The sequence below is a fragment of the Rhododendron vialii genome, chromosome 3a (genome assembly GCF_030253575.1).
Source record: "Rhododendron vialii isolate Sample 1 chromosome 3a, ASM3025357v1".
NCBI classification, from domain to species: domain Eukaryota; kingdom Viridiplantae; phylum Streptophyta; class Magnoliopsida; order Ericales; family Ericaceae; genus Rhododendron; species Rhododendron vialii.
This window is the reverse complement of record NC_080559.1, coordinates 35,684,686-35,697,944: the sequence shown is the minus strand read 5'-3', so window position 1 is coordinate 35,697,944 and position 13,259 is coordinate 35,684,686. Positions and strand designations below refer to the sequence as shown.

The 13,259-nt window shown below is 38.2% G+C and overlaps 2 protein-coding genes across 5 annotated transcripts; one reads left to right on the top strand and one right to left on the bottom strand.

Moving 5' to 3' along the window:
• The first annotated feature begins 1,057 nt into the window (after nt 1-1,057).
• Nucleotides 1,058-9,887, top strand: LOC131320918 (glycosyltransferase BC10-like). Of its 4 annotated transcripts, XM_058351826.1 has the most exons (12): nt 1,092-1,332; nt 2,189-2,257; nt 2,349-2,876; nt 3,871-3,969; nt 4,340-4,440; nt 4,527-4,598; nt 4,783-4,873; nt 5,336-5,416; nt 8,269-8,328; nt 8,435-8,557; nt 8,952-8,990; nt 9,305-9,887. In XM_058351826.1, exons 3-12 carry the CDS (start codon nt 2,493-2,495, stop codon nt 9,431-9,433), a joined length of 1,179 nt encoding a protein of 392 aa, XP_058207809.1. In that variant the 5' UTR covers nt 1,092-1,332; nt 2,189-2,257; nt 2,349-2,492; the 3' UTR covers nt 9,434-9,887. The 4 variants fall into 4 exon arrangements, with proteins under 4 accessions (XP_058207808.1, XP_058207812.1, XP_058207809.1 ...); XM_058351825.1 differs by lacking the exon at nt 2,189-2,257 and having other exon boundaries at nt 1,058-1,332; XM_058351827.1 differs by lacking the exon at nt 2,189-2,257 and having other exon boundaries at nt 1,092-1,316.
• A 1,858-nt stretch (nt 9,888-11,745) lies between these two features.
• On the bottom strand, nt 11,746-13,096 carry LOC131320914 (F-box/kelch-repeat protein At3g06240-like). Its single transcript, XM_058351822.1, has one exon. The coding sequence runs from the start codon at nt 13,025-13,027 to the stop codon at nt 11,903-11,905; it is 1,125 nt and encodes a 374-aa protein (XP_058207805.1). The 5' UTR covers nt 13,028-13,096; the 3' UTR covers nt 11,746-11,902.
• Between the last annotated feature and the right edge of the window lie 163 nt (nt 13,097-13,259).

Below are 13,259 nucleotides of genomic sequence, written 5' to 3'. Positions count from 1 at the left end.
CCTCAATGGTAATGGTTTTTGGGAAAATCAAGAAGAGATTTGGGCACCAAGCCTCAATCTTAACTTGCCCTTCAGGGGCACCAATTACTGTAAGTAAACCCATATTCGACAACAGAATCGAATCCGTACCAGCCAAGTGTGCTCCATCTTATAATCGAAGCATGTAAAAACTCATCCACACTCTTATTTAGGCCTGCGTTGTTTAAACTTGGCTTCATTCTCCCCTTCTATGATACCTTTTTCGATAACTCTGGTGTCAGTTTACACACAAACCCAACAAACACAACTTAAGCCAAACTAAGAGTCATAACTAGAAATACACTTGGTTGTTGATTTTGGCATTGAACAATGCCAACCCCCTCGATTCGTAAGAACATCACATTTTGATGCTCAAGTCATAACCAACCAAGATCACTAACAAAGAAAGGGTATGAAAATAGAATTCTGCCTAACAAAGACTATTCGAGTGAACCATGTAGATAGTTTTAAAAAATTGTGCCTTTTTAATTTTCAATGAACCACGCGTGTAGTTTTTCTTTTTTGATCAGCCACGCGTGTAGTTAGTGCATGGGTTAGTAACTTAACACCTGTTCTTCCTAGACAAAATACCAGTAATAAATTAGAGTTAGAAAAAGGGCTAATTAAAATCTCACAATCATCTAACATTTGTTTTTGTACAATTTTAGAACTGGTAGCTTTGAGGGAGATTAACAAAGGGGTTTAGCTAAGTGAAAATGAGAAAAGCAATAAGAGGTTGTCCTTCACGAAGTCGCATGTTTGAAAGATTTGCCTGGTCATTAATTTTAAGATCTCAAAATTAGTTTATTTGCGCATACGCTGCCTCGGTTATAAAAAAGCTTAAACCAAAACCAGCAACTAAAGTGGGAACAGCAAAAACCAGTAATAAGACAGATTTTGACAAAACCGATCCCCCTCCTCCCATTATGACCTAGGTGAGAATAGAAATGGATAGTATATTTTTAAAGAATTTCGTGACTACGGCAGTAATCACCCATGAGAAAACAAAATCCGAAAAAAACAGGAAATAAAAAACACAGAATTTGAAAATCTGAGTGGGGGGATCGAGAGAGAAAGAACAGACATAGACATAACAGATGGGTCGTCCAATTTGTTTCGCACATGTTATCTGAGTTGACATGCCGATATTATATTACTAGTCCAAATCATACTATGCCATCCCACCTTCTCTCTCTCTCTCTCTCTCTCTCTCTCTCTCTCACAGTCTTCTTCCGTCTCGTGCCCTAGATCCAAACACCTGTTAACAGTTGGCTCTCGAGATTTCACGTAGCTTTCACGTCTGGATTTAATCAGGTATTGCGTCTCTTTCTCGAAAGCGAAAGCTAATAATATATATATATGTGCATGTATACACACACACAAAAACGTAGGTACCCGTACGTGTATGTGTACGTTGAGCGAGTTCCTTAATACTCTGGGATTCGAAAAATATGAATCTCGCTTACTTTTTGCTGTTTTTCTTATGATTTCTCTCTAGTTCGTTTGTTTCATCAATGTGGTTTGGAATTTTAAATGTCTTTATTGAGTTTGGACATTGATGATGGGATAAGAACCGTTGAGTTTGTTTGGCTAACTGGAACAGGTTAGGTAATCCCATACTAAATCCCAACTGATCACTACCTCCACATGGTTATCTTGAATTCCATACTAAATCCATTGAAACAGGAAATCTTGATATCATATTCGATTTCGTAATGAACCTGAATAGTATTTCCGAGTTGATTGTGCCTAGTTCCGATAGGCATAGATTACTGGTCCCAGTCATCAGATTACGTAGTTTGTGCCCGAGCAAACATGTATCCCTGTGTCTGAATGGAAGTTCTGCTGTGAATCGGATTTCCGTAAGTGTTGTTGGGGCAGCTTGATCCTGAGGGCTATTGTGTTTCCTACGGTTGACTTTTGTTGTAACGTGAACTCTTTTATGAATAGCTGGGGATATCAGTTTGTTCTGTTATTTGAGTATACGATCGAAATTTTAATTTCTTTATCTCGTAGTTCCGGGTTGAAATCCTATCGGCCTTGAGTTTACCTTTTGATGTTTAGCAGTTCATTAGTTTATGCAAGAGGTTCTGAATCAAAACCTGGATCATGTAGTGCGTTTTTTTGTTTTTGGTGAAATGGTTCTAAAATGGCCGTGAATAATATGCAGTAGTCATGCATTAATTAGGCAAGTCCCAGTCCCTGGGCAGCCGGAGATGTTGAATTAAATTCGTTTGATGTGAGTTCTGGAACAAATTTTGCATTCAAATTGTTGATATTACGGTCTCTTGCAGTTATAGGTCCACTAATGCATTTGTGTATGGTTGCAGATTCAGATTCTAGCTAAAATCAGTTTTAAGGCGGGTGTTGTAGGCTCTTTGGTGTGTCTCTCTTAATACAGACATACATGCTTGATGGAGATGCTGGAAAATGATAAGTTACTTTGAGGCCAAGTTGTGATGAATTAACTCTAGATGAAGACAGCTCATGGGTGGCGTCTAAGCCTGAAAGAAATGCAGATCTTGCCTGTCTCTCGCCACCGAACCCAACTGAAGAAGCCAACATGGATCATAGTTTTACTTTCATTGGTCTGCATGTTCTTGATTTGCGCTTATGTTTATCCACCCCATAACACGGCTGCTTGTTATGTGTTCTCATCTAATGGTTGCAATGGATTTTCCAAATGGCTCCCACCTGCTGCTGGTAGGGAACTTACAGATGACGAGATTGCCTCTCATGTTGTGATTAGGGATATTTTGAGTACACCACCATGTCAAACAAAGAACCCCAAACTTGCTTTTCTGTTCTTGACTCCGGGTCCATTGCCTTTTGAGAGGCTCTGGGATAAGTTTTTTCATGTAAGATTCTTCTATTCCAACATTAAATACCTTGTTGCATCATTCTTCAGTTCTCTATCATTGGGAAAAAAATTATCCCCTCAACCTTTTGTGATACATGGAGTTCTATTGGGTGAACAACCCTTTCTTTGGGGAGGGGACTTCTCCAAGAACCTATTATGCTACAACCTATTTTATTAGACGATCTTCTTGTAATCTTAACTAGAAGACATGTTTGAACTCCACATAGGACGTAGCTTGCCATGTGGAGCCTAATGGATCATTGTGGCCAAATGTAAACTTTGGTAATCCATTGGAGCATTGTTTGAAGTGGGGCAGGAATGTTTGTGGTTCTACTATTTGATGGATGTATGGCTACTGTGTTAGATAGTATGGTCGTTAAAATGAGCACGTCAAACATAATTTCTACAAGTGTCATTTCTTGTGTTTGTTGTGATGGAACATTTGGATCATGTAATTCACGTCAAGAGGGGTTGTAGGTGTTGGTCGGTGTGACCATCCACTCACCCAACTTCACCATATAGCATCGCCACATTATCTGCACATCAGATTTCTAGGACTCCTGCAATTTTTCAAATCACTCAATAATTTTTGCCCTTGATTGGTAAAGAATTTCTAGCTTCAATTCCTTTGTGTCAGTGGCCATCAGCATATTTCTAGCTATCAAACGAAACAGGATATACGTGTTTGATTCATTGTGAAGGTGATATTGATTTTTATATCGGTAATACCACTTGATTGATTGTTTGATGAAATGTCTAGTTTCCAGTCATAAGTCAGTCATGTTTTGCACCAGGAATTTTAAATGATGTGGAATTCTAACTTCCTATTAATTCAAGATTTATAGGAACCCATTTTTCTGAAAAGAGGTTTTGTTACGTTGTTAAGTGTGTGGTATAAGTGCTGGCTTTTCTGTTTTCATTCATTCATTTATGCCACTTCTCATGACCTGTCTAGCTGTCATCTAGAGATAACGTTTTATGTACTTTTGCAGGGCCAAGAGGGTAGATTTTCTGTCTATGTGCATGCCTCTAAGGATAAACCCCTTCATTTTAGCCGTTACTTCATCAATCGAGAAATCCGCAGTGACAAGGTTTGTGAATCTTATTGGCAAAACTATTTCAATATATTATATCCGGAAAATTTTGGTATCTTCTTATTGCATAATTAAATTTTCACTACTACAATTTTTGTTTTTCTGTACTGATAGATTAGTGTTAGTTTCATGGTTGCTCAAGTTTTTATGTTTCATAGTCATAGTACATTGTTAAGCAAAATGTGTCGTAATTTCTTGCTTATTTTTTCTTTTGGGGTCCAGAAAGGTAGAGTTTTTGATGACATTTGTGCGTTGGATGGTTTGGAAAGTAGGCTGAACTTGCTTGAAGAATTCAAGCTTTTTTGGATTTTATTGTAGTCATCATAAGAGGTAAATAATACAATAGTTCTGTGAATTTCATTTGCAGGTAGTATGGGGAAAGATTTCAATGGTGGATGCAGAAAGACGACTGTTAGCAAATGCACTTAAAGACCCTGACAACCAACACTTTGTATTACTTTCTGATAGGTGACTGGATGATTGCTACTGTCGTTGATATTTTGTTTGCTGAATTTGGAGTAACAATTTCCTCTTATTGTTATCTTGGATCGCAGTTGCATCCCATTGCATGATTTTGACTACGTGTACAACTATCTAATGTACACCAATACCAGCTTTGTTGACTGGTACGCATAGTGTTTTCATATAACTCTGTTATAGCTTTTGTAGAAGTTTCTTTAGCTTAATACCTTTCATAAATCTTTTTTTTTTTAACTACAGACATGCAGAATGTACAATGCAACATTGGTTTGCTTCTTTTGTATCCTACTTTATTTGTCATTACTGACACATGCTTCTTATTCTTTCCAGCTTTGAGGATCCAGGACCACTTGGAAATGGCAGGTATTCAGAGCATATGTTACCGGAAGTCGAGATGAGTGACTTCCGGAAGGGTGCACAGGTATGTTATTTATCATTTGCCTTGGAAGCTCATCATGATGTGTTTATCTACGGACTTTTTTAATTTGAATAGAGGAAAGTTAGAGTACTAACAAAGTGGTTACTACTTAGATAATAGCCATTACCAGCTTCCTTCTGTGTGGAGCACTGCAATCTCCATCAGTTGTTTCGTAGACATTGGCCGCATATGAATTATGAACTCATTTTGTGAGTATGGCTGCATTAATGTTAGTTAGCCGTTGTCAGCTTCCTTCTGTGTGGGGCGCTGCAATCTACCATCGATTCTTTCGTAGACGTTTTACACCAGTAACTCTTCATTCATAAGGTCGAAGAAGGTGGGCCATCATAGGGAGTGGGTTGGGTTCAAATGAGTCTGTTTAGGATTATTAAGTTGCAGCATACTCTAGTTCAATTACTCCAACTGTCTCAGTTGATAGTTTTTTTTCTTTTCAAATTTGTGCAGTGGTTCACCATGAAGCGCCAGCATGCATTAGTAGTAATGGCTGATAGTCTCTACTATGCAAAATTCCGGGATTACTGCAAGGTGGTTCAGTTGTCAAAACTGGTTTCTTTGGTTGTGACGTGGTTTTCACCATATATCATACAATTGTTGCTTTTCCGCTTTTCAGCTGTGCATTTGTCTACTTATCAAAAAACACGGGAAAAAAGCTATGTATTTAACCACTGCTCTAGATTTTTTTACCATTTCGTGCTCTTTTGGCATGTCTCAATGTTTCAATTTGTCTTCTGCAATATCTCCATTTCTTTGTTATCTCAGTTTAGCAATACAGTTCCCTCTCCATGGTTTGAATATGCCATCAGAACTCAGAGATTTGTGCTACTCTTTTAGGATTTAACCTGTCTATTGGTACTTGTTGGAACCTTTAAGCTTAGAATAGAGAGATATGCATACGATTCTTGGATAAGGGAACATGCATACGCTACATAGATTTAGGAATAAAAAATGATGTATAATGCTTTGCACAATGTTGGTGTCACTTAGCATTGTACCAAGTAGAAATCTCCCTTCCTAAGTTCCTAGTGAAGTTCCAGCAGCAAGACCATAGAGAAGGAGAGAGTTAGGATCGAAGGAACAAAGCTAAATGGCTTTTGACTACAACATTAACCCAAGAGAAACCACAACCAAAATTCAATTGAAAGGAGTACATAGACCCAACCCCCAAGGATAAAAACTAAACTGCATACGAAGACTTACAAACGAGGAAGGTTACAGCAGACCTAGCATCCTAGCCCTTGATTACTTCAATGAAAATATAAAGCTGAAGTAAGTTCAACTGAAACCGAAGTCTATGTCTGCAAGTGAGCCTTCTGATGTCATTATGCCTCTTTGATGCTCCTGCTTCTCATGTTCCTTTATTTCGAGGTTCCATTTATTAAATATCCCTTCTTTATGCCATATGGAGGTTATATAAGTTGTACTTCTAGCCATATTCTGTTTGTATTCTTGAGCTTGTTATGTGGAAAGACGCAAGTGTGAGAACTCCGCCAGTGTTCTGTTAATGCTGCCGGTCCCAAGCCCGGGTAAAGGAGGAGGGGTATTTGGTTGTTATTAAGGTTTTTCTATGTCGTTTGGCACATATGGTTCCTTGTTATTTCCATGAAATGCCATTTTATGAGACAGTGTCCCATGTTATTTAAATATTTAGCTTATTCCGGAAAGTTTAAACTTGTACATGTGGAACTAGTGTGCCTTTCCATTAGTATTTAAGTTTTTAACCCTTGGGAAATGGGGGAGAAATTAGAAAGACACATGGAACTTAGGTGCAATGCAGACATACCAGTATTTATTTTTTATTTCCTCATGCATGGTGGCAGCATCGGATATAGAAAACCCCATGACTGGAGAGGAAAATGATGAGCATATGGTTGGATGATATGCGAGAAGGAACGCATTTATGTGTTCTGCATGTGTACCATGAAGTAATTTACCTGACCCAAATACAACTATTACTAGCTGATAAAAAAATTGCTATATAACTAGACATTATGCTGCCATGAGATCATACATATGGTAAACAATTCTTCTACAACCACAAAACTTTTACACACACACTCACGTTCACTTGGGGACCCACACTAGTGTGTGTGGGACCCACAAATAAATGTGTGTGTGTGAATGCTTGTGGTTATAGAATTTTCCTTTGGTTAAAGCATTGCAATTTACAAGTGTATTACATGCTTGTATGAGTTATAATTATCAAGTGTATAGTAGATGAAAGGGCTTGGTCTATTTAAAGTCTTCCATGTCTGAGTTTCAAGTTGTGAATTTTTTATGTCTGCCAGTTATATTGGTAAACTTTATTCTTGTCCTGGTAACGCAGCGCTGGTCTTGTTTGTCCCTCCCTTGCCCCCGGGCCAGCCCCACCAAACTTTTTCTCTGTTCGGTCGAATGAGCCAACTATCTACTGTGAACTAGAATTCTTGTTCATTCATACACGTGATTGCAGAAGGATGCAAAGTTTGCCATCATTTATAACTTGTTTTACAACTTTGTCAGATCAGCTTTGCTCCCGCCGTTTCCTCTCCTTCGAATGTATTAGTGCTGACTATGTACTTTTGTGCCGTGATAATTATCTGATTTTATTTTGAATGTTTATATTCATTTATATTTATTGCTCGAGTTTATATTTACTTGTCAGCAAAAATGGCTACTTCTCTGCTGCTGACATTAGTTTCGGTCACTTAGTATTTGCTTCCCTAGTTAGAAAGGCACCCATTCAACTTGCATTGCTAGCTTGCGGCTCTATGCAGAGAAATATTCATAGTTCCACGAATATTGATGTGAAAAGCTACTTAGCGGAAGTTATGTCTCCGTTATAGGTAAGGTTTTCACAAGCCCTTCTATTTTGACTTCTCTGAGTCCCCTTTCCTCGAGGTCCATTTACTTTTTCTCCCAGCTCCTTGCTTTTGACGTCCCTTCTGTAAGTGCAATAGACTTTTATACTCCTTGGATTCCCCATCTATTTGATTTGGATTGTTCATGATCAATTACCACTCTAGTAGAAATTTTCGTCTGGACCACAACATCACATTTGCACACCATCACAATTGTAAATGGTCTCTGAGACCGAGAGTGTTGTCAAAGCAAGTTTTCCAAGGTGTGGATTTACTATACTAGTTGAAAAATAGATCCTAATGCAATCAGATGGAGATAACTAGAGAAAATACTAGTCGTTGTGTTGCTATGTGAAACTCAGTGAAAGATTAGATTGTATTTGGTGCTTCTTGATGCAACTGTATACATTAGGTCAGACTGGATTTGACGAAGGGCCATTTTTGGTTGGATTTGAACCCTTACTCATTTGCTATTTTACGGAAGTCCAATATGTACTTACATAAGCTGAATTACTAATGTTGATGTTTTTGTATTTACAGCCAGGAATGGATGGACGCAACTGCTATTCTGATGAACACTACTTGCCCACATTTTTCAGTGTGAGTGCATCTTTTGTTTTTCTATCCCAGTGGTCAATCTGCATCTCCAACTGTTGCCTTTTTTGGACCATTTGAAACCAAATGACTTGTGTCTCTGTATTTTCAGATGTTTGATCCAGTTGGCATCACAAACTGGTCAGTGACACATGTTGATTGGTCTGAAGGAAAGTGGCATCCAAAATCGTACACGGCTCAAGATATCACTGTAGAGCTTTTGAAAAATATTACTGTAAGGTTCTGCTTTCCAAATATTTTGGCATGTTTATTGATCTCTCTCTCTCTCTCTCTCTCTCTCTCCCCTTAGGTAATATGGGTATCCTTCCTAATGATCTGGTCACAGATCTTCTGCCACATCCCTTTTTAGGGATACTAATAGTCCTGTTGAAATGCATGTCCATAGATTGAATTGATTTTTCATTCGTTTAATCTAAAGGACAGCGTGATCATTTTATTAAGTGGTGTGGCATGAGGACTTGAGGATGAGGGGAGATATAAGAGAGGCCACCATCGTGGTGGACATCAATATACTATTTTGGTGTTCTTGTTATGATTCTATGCTGTTTCTAGCTATGTTTTGGACTATTGGATTGTGAGTTGACAGTTTGTGGTGTGTTCTATTGCAGTCTATTGGTGAAAGTGTGCATGTTACCAGTGAAGAAAAGGTATGTGGTGACTGACCTGAATAAAAAAAAGTTATTGTTTGAAGCCCTGTTTGTTTGGCTGCACTACATGGAAGAAATATATGATTCCAAAGGTTAAATAGTACTGTCAGGGTAATAGTGAGGGGATTATGGTTACCATGCCCTTGTTTTGTTGGATATTGTAAGTGACAGATACGTAATCCTAGCCTCAAATTTCCCAACAAACATTGGATCTGTGGTCTCTTGGATTAGTAGTCCATCCGAGGAAATGATGGGGCCTAAAATGTGGTTAGGGCATTAAAATTTTGACAAACAATCTGTCTCATATGCTGCAGAAAGAAATTCAGATCAGAGCCTGCTTATGGAATGGAAGGCCACGGCCCTGTCACTTATTTGCAAGGAAGTTCTTACCAGAAACTCTGGACAACTTGATGCAAATTTTCTCCAATTACACAACAATTTAAATAGGATAAATCATCATTGTGATTCTTTGGCCGGACCGGCGTTCATTCATCACCAGTGTCCATCGTCGTTTCTCATGTTCGTTGCTAAGAATGCTGTAAAAGCGCCTTCTATAGATGGATGGAATGCACCCGGCCTGGCAAATTTTTTTCTTTTCCTTTCTCCAAAGCAAGGGCAAAACAAGCAGAGCAGCTAGTGTGACACATGCCAAGTAGAGCTGAAAGTTGACAAAGCTGTTGCTAGGATTATTGCTTCCTTTGGGAAGGATCATATAGTTTTTTCTTCTCTATTTGTGTCGCGCAATTTTGGGCCCATGTTTATAATTGTAGCATTTTTGAGGGGGATTTTGGATCTTTTGTTGCTGTGTAGTTAATTGTTGACGAATTATCATGAAGCTTGCAAATATTTGGTACTTTATTGCAGATACGTAACACCAACCACAGGATTTGCAAATTATCACAAAGCTTGCAAATATGGGTATTTCAGTATTTTGTTGACAAATTACCGTAAATATTGGTTATTATTTTGCAAATGTTGAGTATTTTATTGTATAAGAAATTGTGTAGTATTTTATTGCAGCGGTGTAAAAGTTGAGAATCTGAATTTGCAAATATTGTCTACCGGCCCCAGGACTCCACAACCACAAGGCCACAAAGCTTTTATTCTGAAGATTTATTAGAGCTAACTTCTTCTTTTTATTTATTTATTTATTTATTTTTATTTTTTAAAGGTATTGAGCAAGAATCCAAAATTACCATGGAGGACAGGAGGGGTCAAAATCTCACCTAGTTTGAAATGCGATTCTTAATTGAATACTCCCTGTACAAATGTAGGAGTTCTAGAGGGAGTATTACATTTCTATATTTGCTTGTTTTCCATTCAAACCGAGCCTAAACTCTTGTCCAACGAAGAGCCTAAAATCTTCACCGACTAAACCAGAGAGGTTCTAAAAAAGCAGGGAGGTTTTTTTTTTTTTGTTTTTTTCCTTCTGATACTATAGAGAGGTTCTTGTAACCCTCGTTTTCCTAGTTCTAGAAGGAAAAAACGAATTCCTACATTCTGACAACCACTAGATTTTGACCATTTTAACAAATAAAATGCAAATTTGGAGAAATGAACACAATAGACATATTTTTTTGCGCATAGAAATAAGTTAGTACTTCGCATTCTCCGTATCCAAAACTTCCAAGACAATCCTTAGGTGTACGTCATCTTGCAAATCAGCAGCAGTACTACGAAGAATCGAATAAGAAAAACTAAAAACAAATTTTTTTCAGCCATTTAAGAGGTAGGTGAAATCCCCAGTCCCCTTGGTTGGTAAAGTTTTCATATTTGAAGTAACGAGCTTACTAGTTTATGAACAATGGGTGAACAAGATCGAGCGATTGCACGACACACAAAAATAGAATGAACCGACGCTCCTCCAACATTTTATTTCACGAACAAGATAACCACAAGCACTAAATAGTGAATTCTCGCACAAAGGGTGGAAAGATTCACAAATAAGATTTGGACTTGTAAAATATAGATCGAATTACTACTAAATCACATGTTGGAGGTAGGTAACTAGGTGGATAAAGGTAGCTATTAGGGTTTTTGAGCCCTTGCAAGGTCGCGCTGGCAGCATTCAGGGTCATGAAAGCAGCAAGAAGGAACACCACTCTCAACCCCAATGGCCAGGAGAGCCACAATGGCCATCATCATCACCACCACCACCACCACCAACTTCATGCCCAAACTCCTCTTCTTTACACCTTCCGTTACCCTAGCTAGCTCTGCCTCTGACTATATATTTGAGTAACCTTGTTTTGTTTCTAGCTTCAGAAAACCTTGTGCTGCATTTATACTATACATGCATATGAGAAAGGAGGGAAAAGTATATAATATAGTAATGGTGTGAAACTTATTTTTCTCTTCTCTCAAAAGGGAAAGAGAATATTGTTTTCTAATTACACAATTATTATAATTTTTTTTGGCAAGTGACAATTATTGTCATTTACTTTGCTGGATTGGCACTTCTCCAAATATATGTATGTGCATTAATTACCATTTTATTTTATGGATTCCATTCTTATCCCTTCAATGCCAGCTCGAACGTTGAGGAGGATTCAACTTCTTATAATTCAGACCAATCCTATGGATGGATATGCATGAATTCGGACACAGATATGACTGGAACAATCCGATACACCTGGGTCTCATACAATAAATGTGGAGCTCACACATATCGAACGGTTTTAGACACATCTACATCTAGATTTGTGCACATTACTGCAATGCAATTCGTAGGTTGAGAAATAAGTAATCCATAGTTGTAAAAAGACTCGGTCACCGGGTTATCAACTAACTCAAAGTTTATAACAATACTGTAATGCAATTCCAAAAACAATAGAAATCTACTTCTTGTGGCTTTCACAAAAGCTTGCAAAGAAACAAAAGTTCTGCAACTTTGTATCACAAAAGTTATCTTCCTAAGATTCACTTCCACTATTGAGTGCAACTAAGCTCTCCATGTAAACAACCACCTCTAACCTGTCCCTTTTGCCCTGCAATCCAAGATTTTTAATTTGTTGGATACAATGGTCATACAAAACTAGCTCTCCAAAACTATTTTCCAGAATAAACTCGCCTTTATTCCAAAACCCTAATGGCCTCTCGATTCCGGAAAGAGGTCCGATAGTCGACAGTCTAGTCCAAGACTCCTCAACACCCAATTCTTTCATTACCCATAAATCAAAAAATTTCTCCACTTGTTTCTGAGGATAAACAATCAATGCTATAGACTCATTCATCGGCACTATAGCCCGCGTAATTCTGTGCGCTCCCCCAAGATCTTCTATATCAGATGGCAGTGGACTTCTCTTAAATTCCTCATTGGCCATGTCAAATGAAAGGATTATCTCATGGTCACCATCCTTTGCCCACCAGCAGAAAGTTTCTGTTCTGTATAACATACTCCAAATATTGACATACATAATATTTGCAGGCACAATCCCACCATATTCTCTCCAAGAATCTGTTGTCAGATTATATATCTCCACATGGTAAGCAGCGCCAAACTTGTTTGAAGAGCAGAACAAGATTTGCATTACTTTGTAATGATTGGTTTTGGAATCGAAACCGAAAGCAAGATCGCCACCTAGGATTCTAGCATCCGGTGGACGTGGTATTGGGGATACTGGGAGAGTCTTGAATTCTCCGATTGAAGGGTTCCATAGAGCAATGTTGTCCGTAAATCCATACAAGCAAACTATGCCATTACACGGGCCAATAAGTCGTATGTGACCAAACTTGTTATCAAAGAATGGTGATAATTCTTGGCTAACGAATTCTTTGAGATTGTCATTCGTGAACAATGAGATCTTTCGTTTGTTGGTAGGATTGTCGCGATGGCAAACAAGAAGGCGTGAAATATTCTTCACGGTGGAGGAGTTGGTGTGGTTTTCGAGGTGCTTGGAAACGAAAGCAGAGCTTTTGACAAGAGAATTCCAGGACTTGCATACAGTCCTGAATCTCATCAGTGATTTCACTGGTAGCCTTGATAAAATTTGAATCAACACATCTTCAGGCAGATACACCTCTACTTGTATTTCCATTTTGTTTTACCTTTTCTTCACCGGTATCGTTTTGCCCTATCTTCTTGGAAGAGTTTTGAGAGGAAAAAAATTTGCAGCTGTAAATTGGACAAAGAAACAACCGAAAACATCCCCAAAAAACTTGAGGCCATCCAAAATCAGTCCACTTATTTAGAGCCGCTGAAATATTTGAGGCACAGGAAAAACAAGATAGTTATCACTATTTGAGGTCGTGAATCCTGCTCTGAGATAA

Bases quoted from the DNA above. Each gene is read 5' to 3' on its own strand.
- LOC131320914 (XM_058351822.1), bottom strand. From the start codon at position 13,027: ATGGAAATACAAGTAGAGGTGTATCTGCCTGAAGATGTGTTGATTCAA.
- LOC131320918 (XM_058351825.1), top strand. From the start codon at position 2,493: ATGAAGACAGCTCATGGGTGGCGTCTAAGCCTGAAAGAAATGCAGATC. The intron at 4,599-4,782 runs GTACGCATAGTG...TATTCTTTCCAG, and splicing joins AATACCAGCTTTGTTGACTG to CTTTGAGGATCCAGGACCAC. The intron at 8,558-8,951 runs GTAAGGTTCTGC...GTTCTATTGCAG, and splicing joins AGCTTTTGAAAAATATTACT to TCTATTGGTGAAAGTGTGCA.